The sequence below is a fragment of the Primulina eburnea genome, chromosome 2 (genome assembly GCF_022965805.1).
Source record: "Primulina eburnea isolate SZY01 chromosome 2, ASM2296580v1, whole genome shotgun sequence".
NCBI classification, from domain to species: domain Eukaryota; kingdom Viridiplantae; phylum Streptophyta; class Magnoliopsida; order Lamiales; family Gesneriaceae; genus Primulina; species Primulina eburnea.
The window spans coordinates 2,906,930-2,928,455 of NC_133102.1; the positions used below are offsets into that span (position 1 = coordinate 2,906,930).

General features: G+C 35.0%; 4 protein-coding genes across 6 annotated transcripts; 1 reads left to right on the top strand and 3 right to left on the bottom strand.

The window, feature by feature from the left end:
- Window positions 1-21: 21 nt before the first annotated feature.
- LOC140819595 (uncharacterized) lies at window positions 22-4,553 on the bottom strand. Its single transcript, XM_073179756.1, has 8 exons — window positions 3,833-4,553; window positions 2,251-2,398; window positions 2,000-2,150; window positions 1,793-1,918; window positions 1,620-1,700; window positions 1,289-1,481; window positions 955-1,219; window positions 22-590 (listed from the first exon to the last, which is right to left on the bottom strand). The coding sequence occupies exons 1-8, from the start codon at window positions 4,028-4,030 to the stop codon at window positions 325-327; spliced, it is 1,428 nt and encodes a 475-aa protein (XP_073035857.1). The 5' UTR covers window positions 4,031-4,553; the 3' UTR covers window positions 22-324.
- A 1,313-nt stretch (window positions 4,554-5,866) lies between these two features.
- LOC140819633 (GCN5-related N-acetyltransferase 3, chloroplastic) lies at window positions 5,867-7,727 on the top strand. Its single transcript, XM_073179803.1, has 4 exons — window positions 5,867-6,396; window positions 6,848-6,906; window positions 7,011-7,067; window positions 7,434-7,727. Exons 1-4 carry the CDS (start codon window positions 5,911-5,913, stop codon window positions 7,576-7,578), a joined length of 747 nt encoding a protein of 248 aa, XP_073035904.1. The 5' UTR covers window positions 5,867-5,910; the 3' UTR covers window positions 7,579-7,727.
- A 204-nt stretch (window positions 7,728-7,931) lies between these two features.
- LOC140819613 (autophagy-related protein 18d-like) lies at window positions 7,932-12,393 on the bottom strand. 3 transcript variants are annotated; one of them, XM_073179780.1, is made up of 6 exons: window positions 12,283-12,393; window positions 12,044-12,115; window positions 10,599-11,383; window positions 9,568-9,820; window positions 8,332-8,455; window positions 7,932-8,238 (listed from the first exon to the last, which is right to left on the bottom strand). In XM_073179780.1, the coding sequence occupies exons 3-6, from the start codon at window positions 11,376-11,378 to the stop codon at window positions 8,124-8,126; spliced, it is 1,272 nt and encodes a 423-aa protein (XP_073035881.1). In that variant the 5' UTR covers window positions 11,379-11,383; window positions 12,044-12,115; window positions 12,283-12,393; the 3' UTR covers window positions 7,932-8,123. The 3 variants fall into 3 exon arrangements, with proteins under 3 accessions (XP_073035881.1, XP_073035888.1, XP_073035896.1); XM_073179787.1 differs by having other exon boundaries at window positions 12,225-12,291; XM_073179795.1 differs by lacking the exon at window positions 12,044-12,115 and having other exon boundaries at window positions 12,283-12,385.
- A 934-nt stretch (window positions 12,394-13,327) lies between these two features.
- Window positions 13,328-18,903, bottom strand: LOC140819603 (uncharacterized). The gene is made up of 8 exons (XM_073179768.1): window positions 18,106-18,903; window positions 16,302-16,378; window positions 15,652-15,820; window positions 15,023-15,111; window positions 14,758-14,922; window positions 14,582-14,659; window positions 14,102-14,205; window positions 13,328-13,733 (listed from the first exon to the last, which is right to left on the bottom strand). Exons 1-8 carry the CDS (start codon window positions 18,713-18,715, stop codon window positions 13,628-13,630), a joined length of 1,398 nt encoding a protein of 465 aa, XP_073035869.1. The 5' UTR covers window positions 18,716-18,903; the 3' UTR covers window positions 13,328-13,627.
- Window positions 18,904-21,526: the final 2,623 nt, after the last annotated feature.

Genomic DNA, 21,526 nt, shown 5'->3' on the forward strand with positions numbered 1-21,526 from the left:
ACATGTACTCAACCAACAAGAAGCAGCAAGCTCGCTTGAGAACCTCGTTACTGAAGCACATCTACAACCGAAAAATGACACTAAATCTGAAATAGGGCAAAAAACCCACGAGTTCAAATTAACGAATCTAAGCAACTGAGTAGTACAAACTCTACTATTCCCCCCTTGGTGGGGGTATAACAAACTAGACGCCAACAATCTCTGTAGATTAAACAGTCGACCAAAAACCAAGGTAGGAAGGAGTATATAATGATACATTTCCAGATACGAAAATATACTGAGTGGTGGTGAGTGGTCCCGTGGTAACCAGACAATTAACTGCCTTTAGTTAGACCACACGTGAACCAGGCCAAGCCTATTTCCAGTGTAGATCTCGTTACGATCTTCATCATAGAAAAGAGCCGTGATGTCTTCAAGTGCTTCTGCAACAGCACTTCTGATTCTTGAATTTTGGACACCCTTTCTTGAGTTGCAATTTCTCCCACGGCAATTTACACTGCAGTTGCATTCATTTGCAGGAACACTGTTGCTCGCCTTTATTTTTGCTAGGCACTTCCCGGTCAAGATATTGCTGATATTGATTGACCCGGCTGCATTGAAAGAGTGAGACAGACATCTGGTCACTATCAATAACTAAACATTATATGCTCGGCTCTGACAGATTCACATTTCTAATTCATAAAAAGAACATGGTAATCGAATAACAATGAACTTTTAAAAAAAATTCAAAGAAATGTCGAAGTAAAACCTTGAAAAACACATTTTCTGGTTTCTTAAAGTTGACTTTCTCCAAAAACACAAAAGCTAATAAAAATCATTTATTTTAAAGAACGTATGTTTACTAAAATCAAGCTTTTTTCAAAACACAAAAACAGTTTCTCCTTCCAATTGCGAACAAAGAAACAATTAAAACTTGATGAATATGAATTCAAAATAATCATTTTTCTTCGTTACCATTTCCATCAGATAATGGCTCATCCGAATTGCAATATGAAATGATGAGATCTTGATCGCTGGTGATATATATATTATTGGTATTGCAATCAGGATGCGATAACAAGTGATCCTCAAAAGACGTCACAAGCTCTCCTCTGAAGTTCCAAACAGCCACGGTTCTATTTCTGAATGTCAGGAACAATTGGTTCTCATACAGAAATATAAATGCAGATGGTGTCATGAATTTAGTACTGCTAACTTCTGTTAACTCGGAATTACGGACCTAAAGAGAGAAGTCGTCAGATTTATGAGTATAAGAAAGTCATTTGTGGATTATGCCCAAGTAACTTACATCAAGAATCTGAAGGTTCTCATTCTCTTGCTTGACAAGGAGCTTCTCGTTGAACTGTTCGATGAAATCCACCTTCTTGTTTCTATGAAGGAGATGGTTGAAAAATTTGAGAACAGTTCCATCCTCTATTGATAGAATCTTTAAAGGAACACCACCACTAGTTTTCGTAAATATCAATAACATGATTCCTGGGCTGTTTATCAAAGTAAGGTAGATGTCATTAAAAAAAAATCATACATCAACAGTCCGACATAAATGCAATCAGAATGGGGAAAAAAGATTTTCCTGACCATGCGCATAGACAGACATTTTAGTGCAGTGAAAATGATACCTGATCTTAATCTCTTGAACATTTTCATCAGAAATGGAGTACAACATTGTATAGTTTTTCAAGTCAAACACCTTGTATATACTGAAAACAAAACAGATATTAGCAAAGCAGCACTAACTATTGAAATTTAAGGGGAGACGAAGATTACGACAGAGAGATTGTTGATTATTTACCTATCTTGTGCAGAATAGGTAAGAACTTTTCCATTTACATCATCAAATTCCACAAAACCGGGCCACTTCAAAGATTCTGACTCAAATAGAGGAAAACCAGCATCAGGTTTACCCCTTCGTATGTATCTGAAAGATACCACACCTAAATGAGAAACAGTACAAGGATGAATAGAGATCGAATTAGTAAATAGCAAAGGAATTCCATACTCAATCCTCGTGGTTCTGCATTTTAAGGAACTAAAATTATCAGAAGCATAGACCGAGACAGTGATCAGAGAATCATTATTCTTGTTGTAGAATAAGCTCCGAATAACTTCATCTGGACTGACATTGAGAAAGCATATCCTCTGGTTGGCTTCTGCATCCATCAGGAAATGTCCATTAGCATTGATTCCAAGAAAATAAAAAGGGGAAAAATCCATATAAGTACATATCATTCGTATTAAAGATCATCGTACCTCGACTAAATGCTGCACAAACACCAGATTGGGCAAGAGCAAACACAATATCACGAGCAGCAACTATTTCAATAATTTTTGATCTCTTCTTCAGAAATGGTAACATCAAGGAACAGAATCCCTTCGGATCATGAGTATCATATTCTTCCTGAAGAAAATAGCACACTAGATAAGCCATCATAAATTCATAAATGCATATAACGAGTAGTTGCTTTACTTAATCTAGCAGCCCTGTTATACAGAGTTACGGAGGTAGAGTATTAATAGACATTCTTAAAAATATTGATTTCAATAACTGTCCAATCACTAGGCAGAAGCACTGCCTTCTTTCAAACGGACTACCTCTCATTCAGATTTACATCATCAATGCCCCTCTCGCCCCCTTGAGATGTCATTGTCTAAATCAAAACTCTAGAACCGTTCAAGATCACAGAAAAATCAAATCATCCACATCCAAGTTGCACCTTTTGAGCTTTGGAATATTCTTTTGGTGGATATAGTTGGAGAAGTGACAGGGTAGGTAGTTTGACCCACAACGGTAGCGGCAGGGAGATTATAATAGGTATCGCTACATTGCTGCATGTATAAAGATGAACTGGGTGCAGAGCTTTAGATTAAGTAGCAGCACCAAGATAGTAAGGGTTATGGTGGTGTTTCTTTGAGTTACAATTGTCCTGGTTGGTGCTTAGTTCTGAATCCCTCAAAGTGATAAATGGTGGGATCTAGACAGAGCACGAAAAAGTAACAGTATATCAAAACTATGGAATCACTAGCAACTCTTCCAGTTCCATTAAATATCAATTAGCAACAGATGCGTCTAAAACAGCTGCCGGAGGGGAACAAAAAAGTAAGAAAATTGGTCGTGGAAACTTTGAATCCCTATTGGAGGATTTGTCTTTACTCGTTCAAATTTTAGCAATTAGCAACTCAATCTACTATAATTGCGTGATAATCATTTTCCAGTCTAAGAGGAAAAGGAGCACAGACAGGCTCCACAAGCTTGATGAAAACTGAAAAGCATAAAAAAAAGGTCAAGTTTTGTTAAACCTGAGCTCCATAAAATTTATTACCAATTAATACTTTCCATAAAACCCAGTAAATGTTTAAACACTTGCAAAATCAAGGAACATTCGAAATGCCAATTGGCAAATGCGTCCACAAGATCGTCTTTACTTCCAAAAAAGTAAATGATACTCTCAGATCTCTCTCTATATCCATGGATCATCAGAAAACAGACACTTTGTCAATGAATTTTGCTTTTTAAACTAAAAATCAGAGGAGACATTTTTTTTTAAGACCCACCGTGAACTTGTGAGCAAACTGCATCTTATTCTCTATGCCAAGAATTAAAGAATATCGGCCATTTATCTTTATGATACAGATTTGAAAGTTCATTAGTCATATAAAAAAAACCTAGAAAACCTAATTAACCACACGAAAACCAATTTTTTCCATGCTGCAACATTCAAACACAAATCAGAAATTTCACATTGTCCATAAGAACAATATAAACTGAAATAATTTAATCCCAAAAGAAAAAGGAGCAACCAACAAAAATAATAATAAACAATATCAAATGGACCTGCAAGCGAATGTGGCGGAACCGCTCTTGAGCATCACTCATGCTGAAACCACGATCACGCTTCGATGAAATCTCCCTTCTCTGCAGCTTCCTCACGCTGTTAACAAGCCCATCAAACCCACCGCGGGGCCGCTTCTTTGCCACCACTCGCCGCCCAGAACATGGCCGCGGAGTCGCTGTTATTCTCCTCCCATCCATCCTATATTATCTATCAATCAAATCCAAACCCTTTTTCACAGACCTATAAGGAATTATTCACAAGCACGAGACACAAACACAAACCCACATATAATTTTTTTAATAAAAAAACCCTAATTCTCCAGACCCAGAAAAACAAGAAAAAGAATATTAAAAAAATCGGGCCTGGCTTAACTGTCCAATGCTCAAATACAACTCTTTTGAACAGAAATAAGAAAGAAACTCAAATTCTCCCTTTCTCCTACTTTGCGAACAATTCCCTCCTCCTCTTCATACATACGCGTTGGCCTGAACCCTACACTGGATGACACTCCACCCCTACAATCTTGTGTCTCAGTAAAAGGGCAGAGGAGGAAGAGAAGTGCAGCCTTGCTCGGAGAAACACATTTATGGCGACAGAGAGAGAGAGAGAGAGAGCGGGGGGAACTTGGAAGAATTCGATGCCCGACTGGAATTCAAATCCAGATTGCGAAACCTGATGCCGTAATAAGTTAATTTCAATTTTTTTCCGTTCTTGTATTTGGGATTTACGGTGTTTTATAGGATAATTTATCCAACCTTTCTATTTTAAAATAATAACTTGAATCGAAACACCTTTTATTGTTTAAAATAATGATATAATATAATAAATAAAATATTTTAAATTTTAAACATTTTAAATTTATATATATAACTAAATAAAATTCAATATTTAAAATATAAGAAACAATTACATTCAAATAATATCTAAACAAAATGAATCGGTTCACAGATTTTTAATCAATTAATCAGTTCTCGATCAATTTGACTTTTTAAATGATTTTTAAATATAGCAAAAACTTGTGTGAGACGATCTCACGAGTCTTATTTGTGAGACGGATCTCTTATTTGGGTCATCCACGAAAAAATATTACTTTTTATGCTAAGAGTATTACTTTTTATTATGAATATGGGTAAAATTGACTTGTCTCACGGACCAACTCTTTAAATATAGTCCGATCGGACTAGCGATTGGTTTCCAGTAAAGCCGACCATTCTAGTCCGATTGAAAAGCAAAAAGTTTTCTATTATTCTCCTGCAAATTACTCTTTTACTAATATTTATTAATAATCAATTTTTAAATAATAGTTGTTTGCAAAATAAAATAGTGTCCAATTTCTCATTAACTATTCAATTTAATATTAGTTTTAAAAATAAATGATTTTCGTGGAAGGTATGTTCAGCCGATTTTTTTATATATAAATATTATTGTTGAAAATTATAAATACATTTTAATTTTTTTTTGTTTTTTATAAATATTATATATTTTTTAGATAATTTAATTTTTCATGCACAAAAAAGGTCTTTTGGAGATTTTTAAAAATACATCAAGATACTATTTTTATCTCTATTATGACTCAAATATTATGTTTAATGAGATAATAATTAAAACATAATGATATAATACATATTTTTATCTCGAATTATGATAAAAATCAAGTTGAATATTAGATGGTATGAACATGTTGATTTTATCTTTCACGTCAAATAATATCGGACAAAAACTTGTATGAGACGGTCTCACGGGTTGTATTTGTGAGACGAATCTCTTATTTAGGTCGTCCATGAAGAAATATTACTTTTTTATACTAAGAGTATTACTTTTTATTAGTAAAATTACTCATCTCACAGACAAAAATTAGTGAGATCGTCTTATAAAAGACCTACTCATCGTTAAGATAAGTTTTTTTCAGCGTCTGCTGATAACGGAATTTGTTTAAAGAGATTTCTACATGTTTATATCATCTATATCTATACTAATAATTGAAGTTAAAACTTTTTAAAGATGTGATGATAGAGTTCTTTAAATATATTTAATAATTTTTACCACCAATCCGTTGAATAACGTGGATTGGAGACCCATGGCAGCTGCAACAGCCGCACATGGCGGCCATCTAGCCACCAGACTCCGGCCCTCAACTCGACGGCGGCCACCGATGCCACTCCAAGTTACAGCAAAAGTGAATTTCATCACTTCGACACCTCCAATTTTCATCTCCACAAACCTAGCTCACATAAACCCGCACCATCTGAAAGAGCTATACGTCCTCTGCAACCATTCTAGCCACCGCTTCCCAAACGTCGACTCTGTTGGTAGAGTCGAGCCTATCGACTTCGTTAAGCTCTGCACCGCCGTCTCTCACAGCTCCGTTGTCGTATCGGCCTTCACCAAGCCCGAATTTTTTACGCCAGGTTCTTCTAGCGGGGATGTGGTGTCGAAATTCAATGGCATCGGTGGAGATTGGATCAGAAAAATGACGCCCGTAACGCCGGAAAATGGACGGCTGATAGGATTTGGTCGTGCCGTTTCGGACTGTGGGTTGACAGCATCTATTTACGATGTCATGGTGAGGAATTACTCGTTTTTTAAATATATATTTTCCAGTTGTTTTTGTTTTGATTCCAAGTTGGCAGACATCATAGAAAAATAATAAATAAGCATGAGTTAGAAGGTAAAATTTTCAGAATCGGGCATTTATTTATCTATGGTTTAAGGCTGAACATAGCTGCTTTTGTCAAGAAATGATGCAGCAGGGCCATTGGGTCAATATCGATAATTGGTTTGATACTTCGATTTTGTTGTTGCCTTGGTAACACTTGATTTCAAAGGTAACAAACAATAAATAAGAAACTATGGGATGCTTATGAAGTAACAAAATCTTGATTCTTGATTTGTTTCCCTTCTTTCTTGATTTGAATGTAAAAAGATAATGACATGATACGATTTGACAGCAGGGGAAATCATTGTTTATTACAAACTCCCTTCATGCTCGATAATCATGTTGCAGTTTCTTACAGGTTCACCCTGCCTTACAAGGTAGGGGAATTGGCAGAATGATAGTTCAAAGAATTATAAGGTTTGTATTAATGATGTTATTTGTGATCGATATTGCCTATAGATAAGTTGCAAACTAATTATATTACGAGCTGAAATCGCATTAAAGTTAGTTTTCTGTTGCAGAAAGCTCACTAGCATAGGTGTATATGACATTGCTGCACTCTGCTCAGACAAAGAAAGGTGAGTTCGATGGAATCTTGCACAGTATTAAAGTGTGCAGGTACTAAACCCAACGGGGAATGCTAACTGCTAAGAGATTCTGCTCTAGGTCTCTTTTGTGTTGTGTTATGAGAATCGCCTGTTTTAAATACTAGAAGTTGAATGGCACCGAACCTGTGATGGAATTAGGATTTTCATTTGTCTGAGATACAAGTCTTATGCATAATGCGAAAGTACAACGGAGAAAGAAAGAAAGATGATGAATGGGTTAAAGCTATATAGCCATTTGAGAATTGCAACTACTTTTTAATGGTTCCCTCCCCCAAACCATGTTTGTGCTTTGCTCCGTTGTAACTTTCAATTCTGTTATCTTCAATACTTTTATAGGTTATTTTTTGGAGCATGTGGATTTGGAGACGATACACTGAAATCCAAGACAATGATGTATACAAGAACGCCTATAAGCCCTTCAATAGAGGAACAGGCGATCGTTGCTGGTAGGAAGCTACTGATATTCCCCCCAAAAAGATGACTTCCAAATTGGGAGCAAATCATTTTTTAGTTACACGCCCATTTAAGTTTTTCTGATCGTTTATTTATGACGTTTTTGTTATACTTTTTGTAAATATTGATTGATTTGGCTAGTATTGACTATATCTTCCAAAACACTCTTAATTTTTTTGTCAAGTTTTAGTCATTTTTATTCCAGTATTTAAGTTTGTTAATTTGCTCTAATCATCACCTAAGAATTATATTCTATTCTATATTTTAAAATCACGATTGGAAAAAAGTTGAGAGATTGTCAGTCCAAAACTTTGTTTACGAAATGAAGTAATTCAATATTGTACCAAGGAAACTTGTACCAGTAGCAACATGCAACAGTCATAACAGTTCACGATGAAATGCTTCTGCTAATTTCAAATAAATCGCGGACTTGTGTCAGCATCCCCTGGGTCATAAAATTACCATTTACATGAACTTAGAGATGTGATATATACATTTTATAGGGACCAAACCGATGAATGAATATACACAGGAAACCGATGAGTATTATACACAGGAAGAGATGCTTGTAGATCATGGTCTACCAAGTTGGCTTGATCGAGCTCTGGTTTCAGTTTTGAGAAATCTGATGCATTCTTGTTGCACCATCAGCCCTCCATTGGCCGGATCGAAGCTGCACCTGTGGAAACTGATGGTGGACTCGACAGGAAAAGGAAGTAATGCGTAAGGCGTATGAAACTTGATAGGATTGCAGCGATTAGTGAATAAACAGTGTTCTTACCTTCCATCCATGCCAACAATAACGACAGAGTTCTGAGAACCGAAAGCTGCAATGAATTGAGTACATTCTTGCAAGTGTAACTGAGCAAATGACCATTCAGAGCTGAAATATTTAGGTAAGACCCCTGGAGAAGTTCCAATAATACAATATTAAAAAGCAATAAGTACAATAAATAAATAAACATACAGAAATAAGACAACGAATTACAATTTTGGTAAAAATGGGGATGTGTTGTAAGAAACCATGAAAGCTTGTTGGTAAAACTTAAGCTGGATATGTGGAAAGCTGATGGCAGAAAATCCAATTCTACTGAGGTGCAAAGCTACAATAAAGGCAGTAGGACCAGCTGCCTCCATTAAAAATTTCTGTTTGCCCTTAGTATGTAACCATTTTTACCAAGGCTTGTCTCCACCCATGTGTAAGGGTTGCCTCCATTGTTGTAATATGTGCCCCTCGTAGAAAACATTTATCGACGGTAAAATTTGTAGGAAAATATGCATTCTAGTTTTCAGAATTTTAGTTGATTTAATTAAAAGGATTCCCGTGATTATGTTAGGGTTTTAATTTGATATGTTTTCTTGTAGATTTACAATCAAGTTTGAAGTTTTACATCCATATTCGTTCAAATATTCATGTAGGAAAATATCAAATCTATGATACATTTCTCCATTAAATTCTCCATTTTCCAGGAATTTTAATTGTTTGGCCTGACAAACATCGCGAAGAGAAAGCACCTACGGTATCCCTAAAAGAGTACTACTGGAAAAGTTGGATCAAGAAAACCATTTCATGTTAAATGATATACACTTGATGCAATTAGCAACTGAAAAAGTCAAAACTACTGCTTCAACAGAAGAAGTGAAGACGTGAAAAACAATGGATATCGTTCATTACACTAGAATGACCTCGTTTGAAGAAATATGTTCATAACATCATTTGCAAAAGATATAATTATAAACGAAATAAATTTTTTTAATCACAATTACGAGGGAAAAACACACATCCATGCACCAAAAAATATTACCATTACGAGCGTCCAATCCCATGCATGCAATCACACTGTGGTGTGAAAGGAATAATTAGGCAATCATTGGAGTAACTAGATATGTGGGGGGAAACACTTTTTTGTCAATTCAAACCAATCTCAATATACCAATCAAGGCCCTCTACTAAGTCAAGACTTAGCCACTTATATCAAAGAGTTTCTTGAAAAAGAAAGGGATTGAGTTATATCACCTTTCATGAAAGATAATGATGAGCCAGGATTAGCACCAGTACTCGGAGAAATCAGGGGATCAAGGGAGTTTGAAGAGTTCTGACTAAAGAAATCCGTTGAAGCAGGAGAATCAATTGAACTGTCCTCACCCACCACCCGCACCCTGAGACTAAACAAGTGAACGGTACCTTTGTCACTCGAGACAGCCAACCATTGTGCATTTGGGGATAAAGCAATACTATATATATCTGCTTTGTCTACCCCTCTGCGTACCTGCAGCAATCATATCATTAACAGTGAAATAAGAAGCCTGTAAAAATGAAGTAGAGCGCAAAAAATAGACCAATATTAGGATCCAGTAGAGACAAATGTAAACACACACGCACCAGCATCCAGAAAATGAATTGACTGCACCCCTGATCTCACAAAAGAAACTCCCATGGCTATGGATGCTCCTTAATATTATGGTTTTATAGAAATTATTAGTGCTCCCTGGACCCACTCACTGATTAGGTGCACAAAATTATTGCACCGGACAAATGTCACATGTAAAGTGAAACCCTTCTATATCATACTATCTATGAATTTTTCCTTCTCTCTGTTTGACATATTTTCCTTCAAACCCAAAAACATTGGCATGATTAGCACTTGTAACTTGTAAATGTGAAACGTGTAATTGAGTATATTCCAACTAAGATGTTTGCATTTATCTTGCACATAATTCGTTTGTGTGAGTTAAACTCTTTCAGTCTATGACTCAGTTTATTCTATTTTGTTTTCAAAACACTTGAAAATGTTGTTTTATTTTCCAAATTAAGACGAACTTTTCAACTCATCTAAATTACATAACAGGAACGAGGAGTGTAACCAGCCTATTAAATTATCAGTCATGCATTCAAAACTGACAAATCGGAATAGCATACTTTTACATCAAACCTCGATGTTCCTGTGATAAAAACAGCGAACTTGAATACTCGATAGTGGATAGATAGGAATTGAACCTAAGTGCCTTAATGGAAATACCTTAGGACTTTCAAAATAAAATTATTACCTCCTGTAATCGAGTTCCATCCATTGTGTTGAAAATTCTTATCAGAGTGCCTCTCAAGCTTGCAGTTGCAAGAAGAAGCCCATCCATGGTCAAGGTCAAACAAGAAATCTTAGAATCATGAGCATTGATTAATTTTGTCATATTCAGACCGAAATGTTCGACCCGAACCTGTCCTCGTCGCAGACCTGGGCAAGCCAACACAGATGTATTAAGGTGATGTGACAGGCAGCAAATTCCCCGGGGATTTGCCAAGGTCTCTATTTGATGAAGAAGTTTCAGATCCATAAAATTATAAACATATATCTTGTGCTCAAGAACAACGACAACACGATCCCGTCTTAGTTTAACCGCACGAACCTCAGATCTGAAGGAAAATTCACCGATGCACCGGCTTTGATGATCATCCCAAATAATAACTTTATTCGGAGGGTATTGAGCATTGGCATTACTGCCAACAAGAGCTAAAATATTGCATCGAAACAACATTTCAACTATCTTAAATCCACCACTTTTTAGATCACGCCTGAAGGTTTCTTTGAAAGGATCGCAATTGTATATACGAAAGCCATGACTAGTGCCAGCGGCAAAGCAACCATAATCCTGATTCCAAGACACATAATATAACTCTGTATCATCATTGTCATTAAACTCCGAATCAGATTGGATAAGAGGGCCAGAAACCACGCCTATAGATGCATCATGACCACCATATCCCGCAGGTGGAAGTATCCCTCCAGATGTTGAAAAAGCAGATGTCATGGTGGATGAGTGAACAGTCATCAGCACTACAGCAAGAAGAAGTAAATAAAACCCAAAAACTTAGTTCAAATTAATATCCTTGGCATACACAAGAAATTTCAACTAAAAGTTTTCAGCCAAGTATCCATCACTTATAAATGACAAATCAGCAACGTGTGTTACTAATAATCAATTACCTACACTCTATTCAATCAACATGGAAAATGTAAGGAAACTTTTTTTATCGGTGCTTGCTTCAGGACATATTTTTCACTTCTTGAATAACCAAAAAGAGGAAGAACAAAATAAGTCCAAGCATTTCTGAGAACATTAAAAAATGCAAGAAGACCAGTCTTTTGTAATGAATAAAAGAACAGAGCTTCAATTATGGTATGTTACTTAAGCAGCATGAAGTTCCATCTTTCTACGCTATGCATCTAAACAACCAAACATCTCATAACCCTCGCACTACCTATTAGCTACCAAGAATTACGGAGATGACACAGATTGTATCATTAAGCAGACACGATAATAAAAAGGAAACAGAACACGCAAATAAGAACTCATACCCAGGAATTCATTTCTTTTTTCCATAAAAAAGATTGATAGATACAAACTGCTGATACACTATCCGAGATCAAAGTAACCCAAAATTAAATAATCACGGTCAATATTAAGATCGAAAAATGAATCAGACGATGACTTACGAGAGACGATCGCTATAAAATTATGCAACTCGCCAGTATCCCATCATGATTTCACCATTATAGTTACGAAACCTATATTGTCATTTATGAAATGAAAAAAAAAAAAAAAAAAACAAGTAAAGGATACTCATTATTAAATCCAATTCAGAAAATTGCTCTCCAAAAACCTATAAATACCGACATCGATACGCGTATCGCGTCACTGAAAATATATAAATTGGCAGAGTTCGAATCGTCACCTGCGGGTGCCGAAACTGAATTTCCACACACAAAAAGACCTGGTGAATTTCCAAGTAGATTTGTGCAAACAAATGGGAAATTTAGTGAGAAAACGGAGAGAGATCTGATTCTGACACGTGGTGGGACACAAAAATCTGATGGTATATAACAGTTCGATAATGAAACTGATTTTTTTTTTTTTTGGGGCATTATGTGGGGCCTGCAGTTTTAATGTTTTCTCATTGACTCCTTTCGAAAAAAAAAAAACTTAACAAATATATATCGATTGCCACCTCCTTAGTTCTTTACACAATAATTTGATATTAGATTTCATATTTGATATTCAATATTAATAAACTCTTTTCTCAAATTAAAAATTACTTCTAAGAAAAATAGACAAAATGATCATGTAACTTTGTTTATTTTGTATTTTTGTTATATAAATATTCAATTTTAGATTTTTGTCCTCTAATTAATTTTAGATTTTATTCTTTTATTCATGTAGTGCTGATATTCCGTCATAAAATATTGACATGTTCGACATCACTTCAGCACTCCATTGTAAAAGTCTACAAACCTGAACATGCCCTAATTTACAAAACCAAAACCCAAAATTAAATATTTACAAAACCAAAATACGAAACGAACAAACTTTCAAGACTATTTTGGTTATTACCCCCAACATTTAAATTCAGTACTAAGTTGACTTCCAAATCCAATTTTGCATTAAAAAAAAAAAAAAAAAAAACAAACCGGTACAGTTCTAAATGTTTTGTCATGTTCTCAGTTCAGTCTTAAATATTCTAATGCTCCCGGTTTTTCAGTCAGATTTAATTTGGAACATTAATTTCATTTGAGACGAAACCGAGAACATTGAGATATTTAAGACTGAAGGGAGGAAGAGTCAAAATATTCAGGACTGAAAATAATTTCTTCTTTACCAATGAGCCTTAAAGTGCCTCCATCAAATCAAAATTATCCCCAGTCTCAGATATCGCGCAATGAATGAGTCAATAAATGATCGATCTCCAACAAACAGCGTGTAAAAACGTACACAAACTTGCCAAAATTTCAAAAAATATGTATAGTTTCATCTCATTGATTTCAATTTTCTTTAAAAAAAAAAAATATACACAGATATGGAACTCATTGGTCCTTTGATCCATTCGTTCGTTGAATGACAAAGATACAAGTATTAAGTATAAGAACAGCATAAAGATAATTTTCAGTAAATATGCCTTCTTAGAATTTGTCAAGATCCAACACAAAGATTGACCTTGCAGTTCTCTTCTTTGTAGAACACCTTAAATTCAACATGATGGGATTGGAAAACGTGATTGTGGATTTCAGGATCACGTTAGGGGATTAAAACAACTGGAAGAGGAGTGTAGTTGATCCATCGCCGTATGAACGAAGATCAGCAGGTCGAACCAGTGCCCTGCATAAAGGGCAAGTCCTTTCTCTTTCGAACCTGAAACAACAAACGGCCTTGAGATAAATACAAATCTACCCTTATTATTTCCTTTCAGTCACTCAACAAGTCTCTTGCTTTACAACATAACACGTATAACATTTCGGGAAAATATCTCTTCCAATTTTAAGGAAATAGCGATCAAACAAACACAATTTACGAATGATTCTCGTGTCTGGGGCAATTTTGATTGAAAGCAGATATACAAGCATGTTTCCCCAATTCACGACCATTTGATATCATAAACGCATATCACCAGGTAAATAAGTAAAAAAATAGATCACTCGTATGAAATTGAAAATATGAGTGAAACTATGTAATATCCAAGAAAATTAGAATAAATTAAGCAATCGGGGGAAAAACAATACCATTCTGAAACGCAGTCCTCACAGAATATATGTTTGCATCGTAGAAAGATTGGGGCGTACATCTTCTCCTGGCATATAGCACATAAATCTCCTGCCGCATTCACCTAAGCAGAATATTTGTTGTTCTGTTACTATGCACGAATTTTATATGCCAAATTGGATGCAAAGCTAACACTGTGGCACAATGTGAGTCTGATGGTAAAGTTAGTAACAGAAAACACAAAAAACTTCAGGGAATTCACCACGACTCATCAACCTCTAGCCATGTCCAGTCAACACGGGAAAAAATAAGTCAAGTGAATCTGATAAATTCAGTTCATCCTATCAATATTATAAATATGAAAAGAGACTTTATGAGCTGTTAATCAGATTGAGATCATTTGTTCAGGAAATTATTTTGAAAATGTGGATGAGAGAAGCAAAAGTTTTTATGATGGTTTTAAATGGATGAAAATAATAAGGACGCCAGGAATATCAGACCTGCTCTGATGTGGCATAAGACCCAAAATGAATGTCCTTCCTAGATAATGCCTTCAAAGCAGCAATAAAGGACCGAACCTGCAGAGCAATAAGACAGACATAGAGCTAAAGTCCTTGAGGTTTTGGTTTTCAAGATTCAAGGACCAGACACAATGGGAAGCTGGAAAATAACATACCTTCTCAACAATTGATGTAAGCTTGAAAGTTAAGTACAGCCCTGTTGTCAGTGATGAAAAGAGACTCCCATACTCTTTGTTTAAGAAGAATCTATACCATACCGGGGTTGGTAACAGGGCACGGTGCAGAAGCAGCATGTACTCAACCAGAGTCAACAACTGACCCTGAATGATCAATATATTGCCATTAGATTGCGGTTCAATTCAACTACAAATTAAAAGACCATATACTAGAAGTGTCAAATCAACTCACAGAAACTGTTACCTGTCTACGAAAATTATGGCCTCTACCATCCTTGTAATACATTAACAAAGCCAACTTGAGGACCATAGCTGTCTGGCAAACCATTGCATCTGGAAGAAACAAAAGAAAGCAAACATAAGCCATTAATTTCCAACATAATGAACCAACAAAAACTCACCAAAGAAAAACCGTCCAAAGAAAAGGTTGGCGAATAAGGAGCACAAATGACCAAAAAAAACATGACAAAATACACATGAAAATTTAGACGCATTGTCAGATTCTCCTGTTACAGCAGATATCTGGTGATCATATAAATGAGAATGCATACTAATACATATATCCGATGAAAAGGATAAGCTTGTCAGGCTCCATATAATGAAAAAGAATGAGAGTCTTAACACATAACATTAGCAGCTGCAATACTCTACAATTTATCAGGAAGTGGCATCTTACGAGCCATATTGGCTATAGGGTGACAAATCAAACTAAAATTTATTCGAAGTCAACAATAAGTAGGGTGATCTTTACTTTTATAAAAAAGTTTCTCGGGAAAAGAAAAAAAATGATTCATTTACTAATTCGAAAAAAGAGAAGAACAAGAGCAAAAACAAGAAGAAAAAGGATAAGCTTAAGAAGGTCAAAAACCATACCATTTACCAGGATGATGAATATTGCATGCCAAAAAGGTGGGGTGGCTTTTGGAGGAATCATAAGTAATGAACAGTAAAGATCATCCTTTCGATACCACCAGTAGATTCCAAAAACATGAAGCAAGAATACAAGGGAATAACCAGCAAGGATAGAAATCTTCCTCTCTCTCTGCAAAACCCAGTGTCAGTAAATTCTGAAGATTTCCTTTTGATCATTTTCTAAAGCAGGGCAATGAGTTAAACACTTCGGGTATGTTTGGTTTTCTTTATAGCGTTTCCGAAGGTTTGATTTCAGAATTAATGAGTTTTTAGAAAATTTATTTGGGAATTGATAAATGTTTAGTATTGTTTCTAGGAAAAAAATTTACTCCGACAGTCAAATAGTGCAAGCCTTGAGGAGATGATTGATTTTTTAATATTATGGGGTACTTTAAAATTATAAAACATATTGTATCGTATTACGCTATAATATGATAATAGGTAATAATTATGCTGTAGCTCTGAAAATAGGATTTAAGAAAATGAAATAAAAATGAGATGGTAGTGTTGTTTTGGTTATTAAAGATTGGAAAATAGTTTCTAAAACAAAACCAAACATAGTCGAATTTTAATATCACTGATTAATTCCTCAGAAAAAACAAAAATCACACCTTTAGAGCTGTTTGCTTCCGAAGAATATCATTGGACTTGTACAAGACAGCAGTGATCCAGAGAACACCAAAAAATCCTGATTGAAGACACTTGGAAAAGTCAAGAATTGAACTAAAAATGTCTAAAGCCGTTTACATGTAGGTTTTAGCAACTCCAGAATATATAAAACCATCTGTGGGATATCAGTGGTATCAACGATGTCATTTGACTCATTGTGTAAAGACAGCATTGCTCCACCGAGTACCAGACAGATGTTTTAGGAGCCACAAAGAAAAAAGCATGATCATAAAGCACAATATTTAAAAAAAAAAACAATTTCAGACATGTTGGAGTTAATGCCTCACTTTCTAGTCACTTTGATAAGAGAGCAATAATCAGGTGAATAAGGGAAAAAAGTTTAAGATACCACAAAAATAACAATAACAGCACATCTAATTGCCAAAACAGGATGAAAGCATTAGTTTCACTCAGTAGGATTCATATTTGGTGTTGTCAAACCATGATGACTGAAGAAAATATAATTAATTTAACAGATTTCCCACATCATTCCAAAATAAAAGGCATGCTATCATTTCAATTACATCATTAGTTGAGAGACGCCAAGTCCACTGATATAATAGAACGTGGGCTATATAAGGTCAACCAGCACAAAGAGGTTATCACATCAGCACCTTGGAGGGTAAAAAATCCACAGCACGGATAAACTGATTTTTTTTCAAATGACCAGATGATATGAGTTGATGGCAGTAGCTCACTCCACATCTTACAGTTACCTATCTTTACTTTCAGAAATACTTGATTTGAAGGTCATATTGGCTAATATCACTCATCTAGTCTTCAGGTCCCTAAAATTTCGGACAAAAAAAAAGAGATAAGATGCAATACTAATCTATCTAATAAGCTTAATACCAGTATCACATACAAACCATTTCACACTGACATTGCAACAAACAGAAAACAGCTTCCAGACAACCATAAACAACTTTCCAAAGCCTATGACAAGCTTACTATATGATTCACCATAAGGTAATGCTTAAAATCATTTCAAAAATCACATCTTCCTAAAATGTTTCCCAAAAGATGTCACCCCAGGATAAAGAAGATCAACAATCTATCCAAAAAAGATATGTTAAATCAGAAATTAAAACGCGGTCGAATGTCGAGATTCACAGGACGACTCGATATAGCTCTTCTTTGTCTCCTCAACAAAGTTTCTAGCTCCTGAACTTGGGAGAAAGTGATGTAATCGAGTGAGAGTCGAGCTCTGACAGAGCTTCCAAAATTTTAAAGTCTCATAACCAGGCTCATGGTATTCCAGGTCGACCTTGAGCTGCTCATTGAGCTAGTTTTAGTATTCGATCAAAATCGAAACAAATGCTACACTACATTAAGAAAGAGTATTGGATCATTTTTATTCATGAAGAAATGAAATCAATTGGTTTTACAAGTATCTTAATATGTGTATGTAATAAATATATGAATAAATAATAGTAGCAAAAAGCTTGTGAGTGCTCACGAATTTTCGAACAAATATATAATAATTCGAGCTTAAACTCGTGTCAAATGCCTCTTGAGTCGGCTCAGCCCATCTTCCAATCATTCTAGCAGCTTTGGGCAACAGTGAACCCATAAGTAACCAAACAAAAGACACTAAAGTAATAGAATACAACTCGTCTAAGAACATTTAAAAACAAGAGAAATCGAAAATCTGCCACAGTGAATCCAGCTATAATTCATTCATAAAATCATCCATCAAACAGCACAAACAAATCAAAAGCCAAGTGAATCCCATACAAAGATTACCTTGAAAGTGTTGCCGTATGAAAACCACCAACAAAAGCAAAGAAAACGGAAGAATCTGCTCAACCCACCTCGCCACCTGCTGTATGTCGTATCTCTGATAAGCTGATGCTTCCCTATTCTGATTATTACTGTTGTTATCATCCCTATTACTATTACCCCCATTCCCATTAACCCCCTCACGAGGAACCATAGACTCATCCGCACTTAATCCCACCCCCGACCCCTCCCCATTCTCACCACTATTTACAGCCCCAACCCTATCTTGCTCACTGATTATCCGAATCGAAACTTCCCCGCGACTATTACTGTTATTGACAGTACCATCGAGATCACCATCGCCATTAATCGAACTCGAATTGCTGGGGCCTTGAATATTCCCAACACTCAGGTCATTGACATCGCCATTCTCGGAAAGAGGACGCGCCTCCGAGTAAGGGTAATCGGGTCGGACTCTTAAAACCCCAGAATATTCGAGTAGCGATGAAATTGGATACTGTAAGATCCGGATAAGAGGGAATCGAGGAGTTCTTGAGTTTCCTCCATGGACACTTGATGATGAAATCGACGCGGAAGAATCCAAAGTCGAGACATCAGAATTTGATGTCTCCATAAATGAAAATTTACGGAAAATTTCTTGAAGATCAACAAACAAAGTGACGATTTCTTGCGTAATATGGATTATGCCAATGAGAAATTCATCAGTTGCGGAATTTGCTTAGAAATTCACAGAAGAAAAGTCAGACGAGCGAAGATAAACAGTGAGGTTTACGAAAAAAATAATATTTGTTCAGCTTGAAAAAAGAATAAACAAATAAACAAGCAAAAGAAATAAAAGGAAAGAAAAGAATAAGCCATTATTACGGGTACACGTTTTCACGATGCATACACCGTAGATACTACAATAATTGATAGAGTTGGTATCATGTTTTCGGTCAGGGCGGGTCAATCTTACTTATATTTATAATAAAAAATAATATTTTTTACATAAAAAATAATATTTTTCATGAGTTATTCAAATAAAGATCCGTCTCACAAAATACAATCCGTAAGACCATCTCACACAAATTTTTGTCTAATTAATATACATTTAATATTGAATTTATTAAACATATATTTTTCGTAAAAACTACTTCCGATGATACAATTACGTGACAATATTTTTTTGACTTTATTTATAAAAGTATTATTTTAAATTAAAAATTGTTATTTATTTTAAATATGAATCGAATCAACTAATTTCACATGTATAAATCCATGATAATGTTTCATATTATATCTACTCAAAGTTTTTTATTTATAATTTTTCTTAAATTGTAAATGGATCAAATTTTAATATGTACATTAACTTCTTCTTAAAATAATTTTTGAATAAATTGTGTCAATAGTTTAAAATTCTTCTAATTAAAACTATATATTCTATGACTTATTAATATATATTCAAACAAATTGATTATCTGAAATTCACGTTAAATCACATTATGTATGGAAAATAGAGTCGTCAAAATGTGTTAATAAGGTAAGCCGCTCTGTTATATCATATATGAGCGAGCATGATACCAATTTATCGTCAAATATTAATAGTTCTATAAGATCTTGTTAATAACACCAATAACAATTTCATCAACAACAAAAAAGATTTGTTGTCAATGATTATACATATTTGACAAATATTTTTTTTTCTCTCAAAAACAGGTAGACGAATAGTATTTAGTTAATTTAATTATTTCAAATATATGTTGATGTGTTATGTCACATAAAATTATTCACCGTAATAAAAGAGTTCATTTTTTAAAAAAAATTTCACCCGAAGCTCAGTGGAATACAAATACGGCTCTGTACGCTACACGTAGGCTACGGAAGAATCAACCTAACGAAGTTTACCATTAATTATTGAAATATATATTTTATTACATGATAACATAGGGTTAGATCATAAGTAATATGTGTAGAGATATTCATATAATAAATAAGCAGGACAAAAAGTGGACTAGTGAGTGATTCAAAAGTACTTTGTTCGGTGAGTCTACCATAAATCCAACTTGGTCCCAAAGTAACAATTCGGCAGAAGATCTTAGTTTAAAATATATAATAAGAATTAAAACAAGGGATGAGTTTCCAGTTTCCCTTGAACGGGGTGAAATGGAGGGTGAGAAATCTCGTGGAATAAAATTATTAAATCTAAAATAAAATTTTATTTTATGATTCAAATTATTCGTATTTATTGGTTTTACTTTTCCCTAGCTTTAAATTTATAAATTTAGATATTGTTTGGTATGAATATATAACATATCCCGCAGGGAGAGAGAATGATCGTAATTTGACGGTGGACTTGCAATGAATACATTTTTAAAATAGTGGTAACGGGCTCCAGAGCATACCGGTATTCCCTTAGCTAGTCTATAAGAGTTGCTGGCGCCAGAGGGAAAGGGAAGAGCGGACGATCCGCCCTCCTTTCCTGGATTTGAAAAAAAAGAAAGAAGACCTACGCACCACAAGTGCTACAAGTTCAGTTCTATGAATCAAAATCTCGAGTTGGAGGCATCGCTGGGCCGATTCTACGCCGTAAAGGTAAAGGAAGCGGGAAAGTGTAAAAGATGAACTAATTAGTGCATCTAGAATTTGTAAAAGTTCAGAATCTCGTGCACACCTAATGGACATTATCGGCATCGGACATCGACCCGCATTCGCGGTCTTCCAGACAGGAAGACCAGAGATCATTGTAATGCTCGATAAACGACCCTGATCCCTTCTTTTTGTTTTGGGTGTGAAGCAGTCAAGAGGCTGCTGTCCTGGTCCTGTTAAAAGATGTTTTCGCGAACTGCCTTTTTTCATTCTAATCGCGACTCGCAGGAGGCAACACGATGGCCAGAAGTTGTAGCTGCTGCTTGGATACGGGATCACAGACGGAAGAACAGAGAATGTATGATCATTCATGCTTTCAATTTTCATGAATGTATAAGAAGTAAGGATATTTTTTGTTTATAAGTATATTCCAAATCATATTTTTTTTATAAAATAAAATTTAAGCTGATATACTGCACAGGTTATTTTAAATAATAAATTGACGAGTCTTTAACTCTTAACTTGTAAATATAGTATGTTTACAAATTTGCGATCATATTCATGACCGAAAAATAAAATAAATGTAAGAATTATGAAAATTTCACCTAATTATATTTAACCATCCATAAAGTTGATATTAATATCGAGTTGTGTGTTGTATTCAAACAAGAATTCTAAAAAAATTTACCACGAAAAACAACAAACAAAAAACAAGAACAGGAACAAACAATAACCCACCACACCATATTAAATTCGATCGGAAAACAGCCATTGAACTTGCCAAATATAACATCCTCAAACCTTTTAGTTTAATCTTTTTATGCCAACATACATCCAACCAAATGCTCTTTCCACAAGT